General features: G+C 46.2%; 1 protein-coding gene across 2 annotated transcripts in view; it reads left to right on the top strand.

The window, feature by feature from the left end:
• Nucleotides 1-13,851, top strand: part of LOC119163474 (uncharacterized) — a 403,044-nt gene that overhangs the window by 255,647 nt on the left and 133,546 nt on the right. For both annotated transcript variants that reach the window (XM_075873142.1, XM_075873143.1), the window contains exons 4-5: nucleotides 2,467-2,550; nucleotides 5,131-5,191. In XM_075873142.1, the coding sequence (XP_075729257.1) occupies nucleotides 2,467-2,550; nucleotides 5,131-5,191 (145 nt within the window). The remainder of the gene's footprint in view (nucleotides 1-2,466; nucleotides 2,551-5,130; nucleotides 5,192-13,851) is intronic.

Here is a 13,851-nt window from a genome sequence, read left to right as displayed (position 1 = left end):
CTCGCAAGAGATATCGCCATCTTACACAGGAGGAAAAGAAACGGCACGAATATATCAACACCTGCCATGCTGCATTGAATGTGCCTATTAATGAGGCGTGTGAGCGTTCTTGCGTCGCACACAAGGAGAGCAGAGGCCTTGCGCCATCATATTGACGAGAAACGCGGCAAATCTAATTCTATACTGTGCCCGAGTTCGTTACTACTGCGTGCTCCAGCGCGCAGTTCAAAGAAACGCTATGATGAATCTCGGCCGAGCGAATGCACCACTTTGAGCTGGTGTGTGGCTTCTGGTGAAGATTAGCTAGTGACAACGGCTCATTGCTGTGTTCAGCTGTTTTTTTTTTTCGCAAAAACTGAAGCGTACCAAGTGCTTCTACCTTTTACAGTGGCTGCTTCTTGTTTTTGTACACAACGCCACCCCAAGTTTTAGATGCGGAGCATCTAATACTCGAGGCTTGTAGTGCGGCGCCGTCCGCAAGCTTCCTCCTCCTTCTTCCACCATCTGTGCATCCCTTCCTCCTCTACACACCGCGCGCGCTTCACTCCTCCACCATCTGTGCACCCTTCCTCCTCTACACACCTCGCGCGCTTCACTCCTCCACCATCTGTGCACCCTTCCTCCTCTACACACCGCGTGTGCTTCTCCTCTTCACGAACATTCGCTAGCTGTATAATGTAGCGCGCATGCACCGTCACGCTTCGAGAACATCGGCAGCTGACGCGCGCGCATGCGCCGTCGCGCTTCGAGAACATCGGCAGCTGACGCGCGCGCATGCGCCGTCGCGCTTCGAGAACATCGGCAGCTGACGCGCGCGCATGCGCCGTTGCGCTTCTCCCCCTTCTCGAACATTCGACAGCTGACAGTGCATGCGCCGTCGCGCTGTATATATACTCAAGGTCGGTGCTCGCTCGCTCAGTTGCCGCTCGTCGGTTGGTTTGTACGGCGCGTCGACGTCCGAGGTCGCAATGATCGACGTCATTCGACCAGCGCCGGCCAAAGTGTTGGCGGAACCGCTCAAAGTTCGTCGCAATAAATAAACACCGCCCTTTCGCATACGTGTCGTACGTGTTCACTCATTTAACACCCCTCCTACAACCACGTTAACCAATTTAGCCAGCGACCCAAGTAAGTCGCAATTTAACACCCCATTTCACAACCACGTTAACCAATTTAGCCATCGACCCAAGTAAGTCGCACTTTAACACCCCTTTAACCAATTATATGCTCCGCATCCTCCTCAGTGTTCCCCCGAGGGAAGCTGCGGGCAATTTTTTTGCCCATTACGAAATGGCAGCTGCCGAAAACGGTTTCTGTAATAGCTGAGGAGGTAAGTCAATAATGATAATTTTTCGGGTGTAACAAGATAAAACTGATGAACACAGCTAAAGGGGTACTGACACGAAAATGGTATGTTACCGTGATTGATTTTTCGAGTCAAATATTTGGGTAGCCTTCAAAAAGCCATAGAAACTGTATTGCGGAGCGTGAGCGCACTCTGGAAAAGTAATGACAGCGTGCATTTCGCTTAAAAGAACGGTAGCTAGGGCTAGTTTGTAAGACACTAGAAAACAACTTTTAAGCGCCAAAAAACAAGCAAGGACAGAAGAGTGCGTTACTCATTACGTCCTACAACAAAAAAAATGATCTTATAACAGCTTTCCCTGTAAAAACGGTCCAACTAAGGTCACGCCAGTTGTCCGCCGCCGCCGGTGTCCGTATCTACATCGCGTGAAATTATATAAAAAATAGCATTAAAGACACAGTGGGGCTCGAAACCCGAGTCTGCTGTGTGCCAGCCCAGTATTCTACCACTGAGCTACGCCGGTGCTTGTGACTTGTTGGCAAACCTAGCACCAAAGACACAGTGGGGCACAAACCCGGGTCCAATGAGTGCCAGCCCAGTATTCTGCCATTGAGCTACGCTGGTGCTTGTGTCTGGCGAACTTGCCTTATGAAGGCTTGATGTCGGGAAAGCAATCACGTTAATACGACCTTAAACCGTTTTAAAAGAGCGAAAGAACAACCAGTTGCCACACAATGCGAATAGCGTAACGAGTGGGCCGTCCGATGCTTCAACCCATTACAAAAGCTAGTTCTTGTTCCCCTATTAACTGTGGCGCATACCTACTTGAACCAACCCCGCCACGGTAGTCCAGTGGCTAAGGTATTCGGCTGCTGACCCGCAGGTCGCGGGATCAAATTCCGGCTGCGGCGGCTGCATTTCCTATGGAGGCGAAAATATTGTGGGCCCGTGTGCTCAGATTTGGGTGCACGTTAAAGAACCCCAGGTGGTCGAAATTTTCGGAGCCCTCCACTACGGCGTCTCTCATAATCATATGGTGGTTCTGGAACGTTAAACACCACAAATGAATCAATCATAGCTTTCACTGTGACTGTGCTGCGCCTTCCGCGCTGGCCCGGTGTTTTCTTCTGCAAACAAGAAATATTTGACCTGCTTTGCAGGGACACCTTGGCTCAGAGGATCGTGGAAAAAGCAAGCAATGCAACGGGACACTTCGCTTGCAGTTTTTGCCCTGTAAATAGGGGGTGAGTGTATCACATTCCTTTTACGCGTGGGCGATACTACGTTGGTCAGTCGGGCCGTAGCCTGAATCTCTGACTCAGAGAGCGTCATAACTCCCTTAAAAGAGCAGCCAATTCGCACATTGCGATGCATTGCCATAACTGCAGATGTGAACCTGATTTCTCAGACACTTCCGTAATCTTCAGAGGAGAGAACAAACTAACAATGGAAATTGTCAGATCCTTTTGATAAAATAGGAAAGCGACGCGTGTGTAAGCCAGCCTTCAATGACCTTGCTAAAATGTGAATGTAATCTACTGCATAACTCTGGTGTCATATCCAAGTGATCTTGTGTGCGTATGTTTTTTTTGAGGGGGGGGGGGGGAGGGAGGGGCTTTCTGCGAGCAGTCTGCGCGAGTGTGTGCACGTGTGCGCCATCTAAAAGAGTTGTACTTTTTTTTCTTTTAATCAACTTCAGTTTCAAGTTAGCACTCTTCGAGTCCGCTCTTTCTCTTTATTCCTCCTTTTTTGGCGCTTCACAGTATCTTCCTAATGTCTTACAAACCATTTCAAGTTCAAGGGATTTTACCTGTCTTAATGTACCTCTGTCTCATTCCGCGTTCGTAGCATCTTCAATAGCGCTTTACGTCTGTCGAGCAACGCCAGCCTCACGGTGCGCCAAGATTATCAAGTGCCTACTTTTCGTGAGATTCTTGAACCATCTGCAGGTCAAGCAAAAAGATTGTGTAAGATGTTGAAATCCGAGGGGTTGAGCTAAGTGAGTTTCCTCAAAGATTGCCTCTGTGTGTCTTGTGACCTTGAACCTCGTGAACGGCGCTCTTCGCAAAAAAGATTTAGTGAATGGATGAAGTTGTCTCGTCAACCCACAGAATGGCTTTCGCACCGGGTGTGCTTTAGCCTACCAGTTAAGAAGAGAACACGTGTCGAAGAAGGCATTTTGATGAGCTTGACCAACTTGTGCATCCCCCTCACCACAAATTTATGCTTCGTAAAGCTCCAAAGCTTAATGTACAGCCTCTCCACCTGTCACTGAGGTAGTGACGTATTTCAGGAGGATAGCCAGCCATGTCCGGCAGGAAGCAAAACCTATGTGTGTTGCTGAATGCGTGAACACCGTGTCGAAAGGTACGAGTATTCACTTCGGCTATACGAAAATTGGACGTGTCGTGGACTTTTTTTGTTCGTCGTGACTCACAGCTCTTGTGTCCGATAAGGCTTTTTTTTTTTGTAGTCATGAGCGAAGGTATGTTTTCTGAGGAAGGTGGGCCTGCGATTGATAAAAATCTCCGTCTTGTGGAGCATAAAACTAGTGAGAGCGGAAGCAGTCCAGGGGCTCAAGAAACATAACTTAGACGAGTTAGCAGGCCAAGTGCAAAGTAGTAAGGGCCTTCTTTTCGGGATGTTTCTTAAGGCAACCGAAACAGGAGGGAGAAGAAAGGCAGGGATGTTAACCAGTTCGGAACGACCGCTACGCTACCCTACTCACTCTACTCACAGGATAATGATGAAGGAGTTTGAAAGATAGAAAAAGGGAGATAGAAGAGAGTGCCCACACGCGTTGGGCTCTCTCTCTCTCTCTCTCTCTCACACACACACACACACACACACACACGCGCACGCACGCACGCACGCACGCACGCACAAGGAAGGCATTTCTCCCAGCCAAATCGTTTCAGAAACTCTTGGCTGCAGCTAGTGTCGAGTAATCTTCAATCCCACTTGCAAGGGCTAGACGTACAGTACTCACGGATTGAAATCAGACACTCAGAGCGCATGGCCGCCGGCGCCGGTAGCGCAGCTTGTGGGTGCTCGGGGAACCGAGGTGATGCATTGTGGCATTGGGCGATGGGGAGAAAATCTTCAGAGCTGGATTGCTGCTACCGGTCGCTTACGAGTCGGTCTGTAGTTAACCATGTGCACACTGCCAACGTGGCGCTGCTAGGCTTGCGCACCTAAAGCCCCTCATTAAGCGCGCTTTCACGTGCCGAGTGAAATAGCTCGCCGGTGCACACTACCTATAATGCAGCGCGAGTGGACGACGTTTTCGTTCTGCGACTTTTGGGAATGTGGCATGTAGGTTCTGCAAGTGACAAACACGATTTCGTTGAAATTTCGTCTTACGTGCGTTCGAAGACATGATAAACATAAAATTCTTCATGAATGCGTGGTGAGTTTATTTCGTGATGTCTGTCACGACAAATTGAAAAAAACAAATAATAGAGCAGCCACAGTCCTGTTGTCGGCCGACATTGAAACAATGTATTTTAAAAATACTGTCCTTCCGACAACCTGTGGGCTGCCGTTGAGGAAGAATAGTCGAAGAAGGCACGTTCTTCCGTGGCCGCTACGAAAATTTGCCACGCAGTGTGGTGGCAGTATTGGCCACTCGGAGCGAAACAACGAAGTTCTAAGACATTGTTTTAATGTTTTACGAAGACAGACCTGTGACTGTTTTTTTTTATTTGTCGCGACAGAAGGCACGAAAGAAACAGACTCCGCTTTTGTGCATATGTTTCTGTTTATCTTGTCTCCAAGAGCGTGTAAGGTGCCATCTCTTAACAAATCTTGTTTATCACTTACAGATCATGCGTGTCAAATTGTCGAAAGGCGCAAAGTGAGAGTGCCGTCTGCTACCGCCGCAAGGTAAGTAGTGTACACCAGCAAGTCATTTCAGTCGGCATGCGAAAGCATGCTAACCTCATAGCAGCGCCACGCCGTCAGGGTGCACATGGTTGACTACGGGCCGACTCGTTGGCGACCACAAGCCGCAATTATGCTCTGTAGATGTCCTTCCCCTTACTTCATACCACAAACCAACACCTTGGTTCCCCGAGCGCCCACGAGCAGCGCTATCTGTGCCGGTGGCCGCGAGGTCCGAGTGTCTTATCAAAATCCGTGATCACTGTACACGATTCTTTCGTTATACCAAGTTCAGACAGCGTTGTTGAGCAATGGGAAGATGTAATTTGATGGCATTATGTCACACGTCTATGACTCCACACACTTGCTAATGTGACATCAAGACATCTTACGGTAAGGTCATCACGTGGGATTTTTTTTTTAATATTCTTCTGGACGCCATCAACGGCGTTAAATGAGGCATCTGAAATTTTCACCTTTAAAGAACCTCACAAGAGTGGTAATTGGCTATGGTTCTTCATTTAATGGTCGTTGGTCCGCCGCGGTGGTCTAGTGGCTAATGTACTCGGCTGCTCACCCGCAGGTCACGGGTTCAAATCCCGGCTGCGGCGGCTGCATTTCCTATGGAGGCGGAAATGTTGTAGGCCCGTGTGCTCAGATTTGGGTGCACGTTAAAGAACCCCAGGTGCTCCAAATTTCCGGAGCCCTCCACTACGGCGTCTCTCATAATCATATAGTGGTTTTGGGATGGTAAACCCCACATATCAATCAATGGAAATAGTTGTACATGAAAAACAAACTACCTGCCTTTCATTCACTCCGGATGGTGTTCTGACGTCATCCACTCTGACGACACCCAATCTTCTTGCTACAATGCATTGCGTTTCATTCTACTGATTGTTTCTTTTTGTGTGTGTTATATTAGGCAGCTAAGAAAAGAAAGAAAAATCTTCACAGAGCGTTCGTACGCTTCACGTTTCATCAAGAAATCATAGCGGAGCTTTTGTTTAGCGTTCGTCACCGCGTCGTGCTTATCGCATATAGAACATCCACCTACGTACACGTAGCGACACTGCCGACTTGTGTCCGCAGCTTTTGTCGTGGTGCTCGAAATAACGTTGCTTAACTGAGACGCTGCTTAATGCAATCGAAGTAGGCGGATGAGGACACCGAGGAGCTTGATTCCAAGGAATTGGCACCTTGCCAAACCAGTCCCCCATGCGGCGTGTTTTTATTGCGCGAAATTTAGGCAGAATGCATATTTATCGTTGTGTCACTTTTTCTCTGCTTTTCAACGAAGTCTTCACTACAGACGTAAATCGTCGATACGTGAATGGTACCTTTTCTACTCTTCTCAGTGTTCGTTGTACTGATTCCTCGATTCACCTTCGGAAACTCTAGGCTCACATATATGTTTTTTTTCACTCTCTCTCTTTTGTGTTCTGTCTCCTCCTTGAAGATCTTTTTTTAGGTTTCTTTTTTGCTTTGTTCTCTGCCAATATGAGCACACATTGCATCAGCCAAACTATAACCATTTCTCTTTGAAACCTTACGCGATATTGACGACAGGAGAAAAGCCACATCAAGTGCTGCATTCTCGCAACGAATCGGCACGCTTACACAAATGCGCGCCACAAAGAAACAAATGTGTACGTACAGCCAGAAGCGTCTCAACGTAAAACAGTACATTGCCGATGCATAGTGTCAGGGCTTTTATTTGCACACGTGAGAAATATTTCTAATGTACATGCAGTTTTCCAGAATACTTTTGAAATTTATGGCTTTATTTTACTTATTCGAAAATTCACTTAGAGTGAAAATGTACATACTTTCCTATAAGGCGATCCCACGAAAAAATTCCTGCGCAATTGGTGTCGCAATCATCGCGAAACGCTCCTTTCTACCAAAGTTAGCCTTATGTAGCTGTGCTCACAAGAAGGAAGAGGGGAAATTAACAAGCGGAAGGTCGGCAAGGTTAACCAGTTCTTAGGCCGGTTGGCTACCCTGCGTTGTGAAAGAGCGTAAGGGAAGTGAAAATCATAATGAATAGGAGTTACAAAAAAAATAAAGACAGCAAGATGATAAGAAATAAAGAAAGAGAGCACGACACTGATTAACGTTTGTTGTTAAAACCAGCTGCCACAAAAAAAATCGTAATAACGCTTTTGGAGCCTTCTGGTCTGACTTTGGAGCCTCTGGGCTGATGGACTCGGCCAGTGTCCCGGAACCTTTTGTTTCGACAAAGCGCGATCATTCAGTCTATCCAGTGCATCGGTAAGTTGTCATGTTGGCGCATTGAAACGGCTACACTCACGCAGAAAATAGGTTATCATTTCATTGCAGCTACAGTTATTACACCTAGAGGGGTTGGCCATTTCACTAAGAAATGGGAATGCATAAAGGCCGCGCCAAGGCACAAGAGGCACAGAAGAGCTTTTTTGGCTCGGTATATTTCTTTGTTTTCGCCAACATTTTTATTTTATTAGCGAGCTGCTTCGTACTACAGCCAGAAACACGACTGTATGCTTTGTTTTTTTTTTTTGTCATCCTTGTCACCAGCATGTCTGTTTTTCTACGACGCCACATGTCTAAGCACTCCGTTCAACAAACTAATATCTAGTTGACATCGTTGAACGACTAGATAGTTTATTTTCCTGTGGCTCCTCTCGAAGAACGATATGAAGTATTCTTTTCTACTCATGATATTAGTAATTTTCTTATGTTTATTGGAAAGCATGATATAACTATCGGCAATAGCGTAGTGGAGCGCTGTGGAAATTTCGACCACGAGTGTTTTTTTACCGTGCATCTAAATTCAAGTACACTGGCCTCAACCAATTTCGCCTGCATTCAAAATGTGGCCACAGCGGCCGAGATTAGAATTCGCGACCAGCTTATCGGCTGATTAACTGCTAGACCCTATATATGGTGGGCAACGGAGAGAAAAGAGGAGAGGTAATTTCTTCTAGGCAGTCTCCAAATGTGAACAATTAAACCAGGTAATCATAAGCCTTATGCGACAAAGTGGTAGAGACGAGGTTTTTGGTATAAATTTGGCTAGATGCCACTTCCTAACAGCATTATCCGTCATTCTACTCGGGTTCCCTCTTCATTGAACTATTCTGAGAAACTCAACTGCGACATTTGTTTATACTGTTCATTTCTTCATGTCTAGATGGCATTTGTTTTTCAAGAAAGCTGACGCTGTAATGTAGAAAAATGTCATTTAGCCGACCTTCTTTAACACATGGCTCTCATCCAAAGTCTGCTCCAGCAATAACAGGATATATCGCGCACCTGTCTATATTATAACTGGTGAACCTCATATATAATTTTTCCATTGATTTTACTGATTTGACACTTATGGTATATATAGTATGCTAAACGTTCAGTCTCACGTGATGTCTTAATTCATGTATCTGTACGTGCACGTGCAAACACTCGCACACGGAGTGTCCAGCGCCCCGTAAAGACAACTTCCTGTTTCAAAGCCTATTATTGGGGCAGACAACGATATACACAGCCACTGAAATAACTTTTTCCCCATTAATTTCTATGCTTTCATCAGTCTATCGGTCTATGGGAACACAAAGCACTGCATTCAGCAATGTTCCGACTGTGACTATAATTATTGAGAACTTCGTCAATCAATAAAATAGGTCAAACAACTTGAAACTTTCAGAGCTCGTCACTTCTGATTTGATTGATATGTGGGGTTTCACGTCCCAAAACCACCATATGATTATGAGAGACGCTGTAGTGGAGGGCTACGGAAATTTTTACCACCTGGGATTCTTTAACGTGCACCCAAATCTGAGTACACGGGCCTACAACGTTTCCGCCTTCATCGGAAATGCAGCCGCCGCAGCCGGGATAGCTCGTCACTTCTGGCTCATGTTGGTGTCACTCGTCGTTCACGTGATCGTAGTGTGCACGACGCTTGAAAGGTGGCGGCGTACTACCATTTTCCATCGAATTGGCAGCGAGCGGCACTAGGAACAAAAATAAAACAATTAAGGCAGCTTAGCTACAAAGATGCCAAGCCTCATCGAAGTGCGGAGGTACGCAGCATTTTTTTGTTTCTTTTGGTTTTCTCTTTCTTTCCTCATCCCTTTTATGATTTTCTCTTTTTCTTATTTCTTCTGTAAGTCTTCCTTTGCTTATTTTTAATATTTTCTCTTTTGTTCTCTGTCTCTTTCTATTTGTTTATCATCATATTTTTCTTTCCGTTTTTCTTCTTTCCCTCTCTTTTCATTTTTCGTATTTCTTCCACTTTTGTTTCCTAGTTTATGTGTGCTTTTGCCAACGTTACGCCAAGTGACAACAAGATACGACATCCCGGCCGTTATCATCATCAAAATTATCATATAGAACAAGAGGAAGAAGGCATCTCGTTGGCTAGAGTGGTATTCTACATGTGGCTATGCCATTCTTGATTTTGCCAGCGTTTAGCTAAGCTGCGACGGCACACAATCGCAGCATACGAAAGCACACCACATCATGGGGCACTAAAGTACTGCCCACTTAAAGCAGCAGCAGGTGGGAGGGGGGGGGGGGCTGTGTGTCGACTTATAAGGGTACAAACCAAGAGAACTTCTCGCGTAAGCATGGAGTGGCCCACCCAAAAGGAAGTGGTTCGATATAGTAGTCGTTGAGAGTATGTATATATGTGATCATAATAACGCATGAATGTGCGAAAACTTTTTATTCCACACGTTCATCGCACGTTACGTTATTCTACACGCTTCTCCATTAATTTTATCATTTAGGTAAACATTGTAGTAACAGAAATATATATATATATATATATATATATATATATATATATATATATATATATATATATATATATATATATATATATATATATATATATATAGGTATGGGATATGGCACAACGGGAGCGTTGTCAACAAGGATAAATATATTTATTTCCCAACAGTTTCGGGAGGGGACCTCCCTTCATCAGGGGATGAGTTATACTCATCCCCTGATGAAGGGAGGTCCCCTCCCGAAACTGTTGGGAAATAAATATATTTATCCTTGTTGACAACGCTCCCGTTGTGCCATATCCCATACCTTCACGAAGACTAACTGGCCCATTGAATTATTACTCCCACTATATATATATAGTGGGAGTATTCCTGATGAAGGCCAGACTCTAGGCCGAAACGTCGAAATAAACCACGTTGTGACCGCTCACGGAGGATCTACTAGACTATATATATATATATATATATATATATATATATATATATATATATGAGACGCTATGATGAATGGGCGACGTGGCCTGGCTCATACCTCTTGTTTATTCTATTCTCACTTCTTCCTCCTCTACTTCTCCTCTCCTAATCATCGCTACCTTCTTACGTTACAGGACTCCCCCTCCCTCCGAAAGAATGTGCGTGTTACATATTACAATACATGATGAACAAGCAATCTTAGAACACAAAAAAATGTCCAAATGGGCTGTAGTTCCACATTACACTGAAGTTCCGTAAAATCGCACAAAGACTTCACAGCAGAGGGCAGCAGTCCAGACATATCAATAGGGTAGCTCTGGTGGACGACGCTTGCTGTTGCGCCCGGGATACCATAACCTAGCCCTGGACATGTGCACTGATGATGACGCATCTTGAGGTCTTGTGAGGAACGCACAAGGCCTGAAATCTCTGTAGCATTGGCTTGACGGATGTCTTTGGCATCGGATCCAGCACCGCCGTGGCAACAGACGCTTTGCTTTTAGCCGGCGTGCATGAGAACGAAGGTTGATTGAACGATGCCTTTTTTCTCCGTTGTATATGTAGTAGCGTCATGTCTCTTTCGTAACTTTCTGTGTCGTTCTCTCAGTTTGTTGGATCGCAGACATGGCTTTGAGAACTGGTGCCGAAAATTTTGTCGACGTTGCTTTCTGCAAAGATGGCTTAGGCATCGACTTTGTCTTTGCTTCTTTAATTGATGTTGTCTCTGGTGACCTTTCAGCCACAAGTGCACTCGTGAGGAGGTTTCACGTTATCTTTGTTCTTGTTCGAGTAGCCATTGCAGTTCTTGGAGTTCGTGGAGTTGCCTTTGTTGAAATCGCTCGTCTTGTTGTGAAAGTTCGTCAGATGGGCCTCTTTCAGGAACATGAGTCTGCTTTTCTTTAGATGGCGATGTGATCAGTAGATTGTCGGTAGTCGACACTGTACTGCAAGGCTTGTCTTGTGATGAAAGCAGCGTGACAGGCTGATGATGAAGCTCCCAAGATGGTTGTTTGTCATCCTTGAAAGTAAATGCTTCTGTCAGTTACAATGCGCCGGCGTTGGTGGATTCGAAATTCCTGCAGTGCTTTGACTCACATGTGTGTTATCACTTGACGATGAGAGCACAACAGACATGGCTTCAGGTGGTTCACATGGCGTATGTTTTTCTTTTTGCAGCGTGATTAGGCTGAGAATGTCTGTCGAACGACCCTGGTCGGGAATGTCAGGGTGGGGTCTGGTATTGCGAGGACTCGCCAGCTCGTCACACGTAAATTCCGTCTTACGCTCGAAACCGTTTGGGCCTTGTGTGTGACACGAAGCATCAAGGCATTCGGGTGGTTCAGTAAAATCTGAAGTGTTGTGGTGCAGTGAACACGTTAAAAATGCCGATTTCATTGCTCTTGGGAAAAGCGACTTTAGGTTCAGTTTTTTGGCGAAATTGTCTAGATTCCTTTCGGTATACGGACGCTTTACCTTGTCTGTTGCGACGTGCAAGTTACCAGTCGGTGTTCGAATGCGTGACATTTTTCGGAAAAGTCATATGACGGTACAATGGTGGTATATTTTCTCTCAGGTCTCGTTTGGAAAATAGGCTTACTGCGGGAAGACTTCGCGTAACTGTGATGGGCAGTTGAAAAGCCTTCCGCTGATGAGGTATGAACAGGTCTTCATCGTATTCTTTGAAACGAATGATCATTTCTTCTTTGATCTTTTTCCAAGACTCATCGTTCTCAAAGATATGGGTGAGGTAAAATTTGAATGCCTCACCTGAGATGTAGGCAGTGAAGTTGATGATCATCTCCCGTTCCGACCAGGATGCAGCGGCGGCGTGGACCTCGAATAGGTTGAACCAGTCCTGTACGGGTCCGTCGTCCGCTGATCCGGTGTACTTGGGGATGTCAAGGTTGTCTGATGGTGCTGTCATGATGCTGGTCTTGGTGTAGTGTTGGGATGTACTTTCGTGGTCCACGTTCGGTCACAGCGTCTTGCTGAGACGTTCGAAGATGGTGGCTGGTTGATGATGTGGCCGCCAGGTCTTCATCCCGTCGAGTCGTGCGACGCTATGATGAATGGGCGACGTGGCCTGGCTCATACCCCTTGTTTATTCTATTCTCACTTCTTCCTCCTCTACTTCTCCTAACCATCGCTACCTTCTTACGTTACATATATATATATATATATATATATATATATATATATATATATATATATATATATATATATATATATATATATATATATATATATATATATTGTTACGACCTCAGTAGGCGTCTGGGGGTTTATTGATACACGGTTCGAGGGACGAGCCGTATCGGCGCAGGCAGATGATGATGATCTTCTTCTTCCACACCCCTTGCTTCTTTTTCCTTCTTCGTCCGGCACATACGTGGCGTAACATTTCCCCCCTCGCAGACAAAGCGCGCCGCGCGTTTCATGCAGTGTCGCGTTGACTGAAAGGCTTCAGGCGAGCGACATGCGTGACCTCTGTCTTTCTGGAACGTCTCCCGCTAGCTGTAAGACGTGCGATGCGGTAGTCGACTGCGCTCAGGCGGTCAAGGATAACAAAAGGTCCGATGTAGTGCGCGAGCAGTTTTTGGCACAAGCCACGTTTGCGTAAAGGCTTCCACACCAACACGAGATCTCCCGGAATATATGTGGCCTGCCGGTGCTTGCTGTCATAACGAACTTTCGATCTGTCTTGCGAGGCTATTGTACGTAAACGAGCAAGACGACGAGCTTCTTCGGCGAGACAAAGAGTTTCTGCTAGGGAGATTTGTGCGCCTGGCATTGCGCACAACTGGCCACGTACAACTCAACTGACTGGCGCATACGTGGCCAGTAGAAGCGTTCCTGGGTGCGATGAAGAGTGCGCGTCGTTCCGAGGTGACCTGAAGTGGCGTCATCATGCATGGCGTACAAAACAGATGACCGTAGTGCCTCTGGAACCACCAGCAGGAAGCGGGAACCGGTGCCGGAGATGGATTTCTTGTACAGTAGACCATCACGGACGCAAAAGCGGCTTTCCGGAGTGGATGCTTGTGCGATCACGAATAACGGATTCAAACTCACGTCCTTCCGCTGCTCAGTTTCAAAGGTGGCCTTATCCGGGAACGCTGGTGCTACGGACGCAATCAGATGATCGAAATCGTCAGCGTCGCAAACTGTAGCATCAACTGGCATCCTTGAAAGGCAGTCTGCGTCCGCGTGTTTCCTGCCGCTCTTGTACGATACCGTGAAGTTGTACTCTTGCAGCCGGAGGGCCCAGCGTGCTAGACGGCCTGACGGATCCCGAAGGTTGATAAGCCAGCACAAAGAATGATGATCCGTAACTACTTGGAAAGGACGACCGTATAGGTATGAGCGGAATCGCTGCACAGCGAAGACGAGTGCAAGGCATTCTTGTTCGGTCACAGT

Source organism: Rhipicephalus microplus, chromosome 9 (assembly GCF_043290135.1).
Source record: "Rhipicephalus microplus isolate Deutch F79 chromosome 9, USDA_Rmic, whole genome shotgun sequence".
Classification (NCBI taxonomy): domain Eukaryota; kingdom Metazoa; phylum Arthropoda; class Arachnida; order Ixodida; family Ixodidae; genus Rhipicephalus; species Rhipicephalus microplus.
Note: the sequence above shows the minus strand (reverse complement) of the source record. Positions and strands in the feature narration are given on the sequence as shown.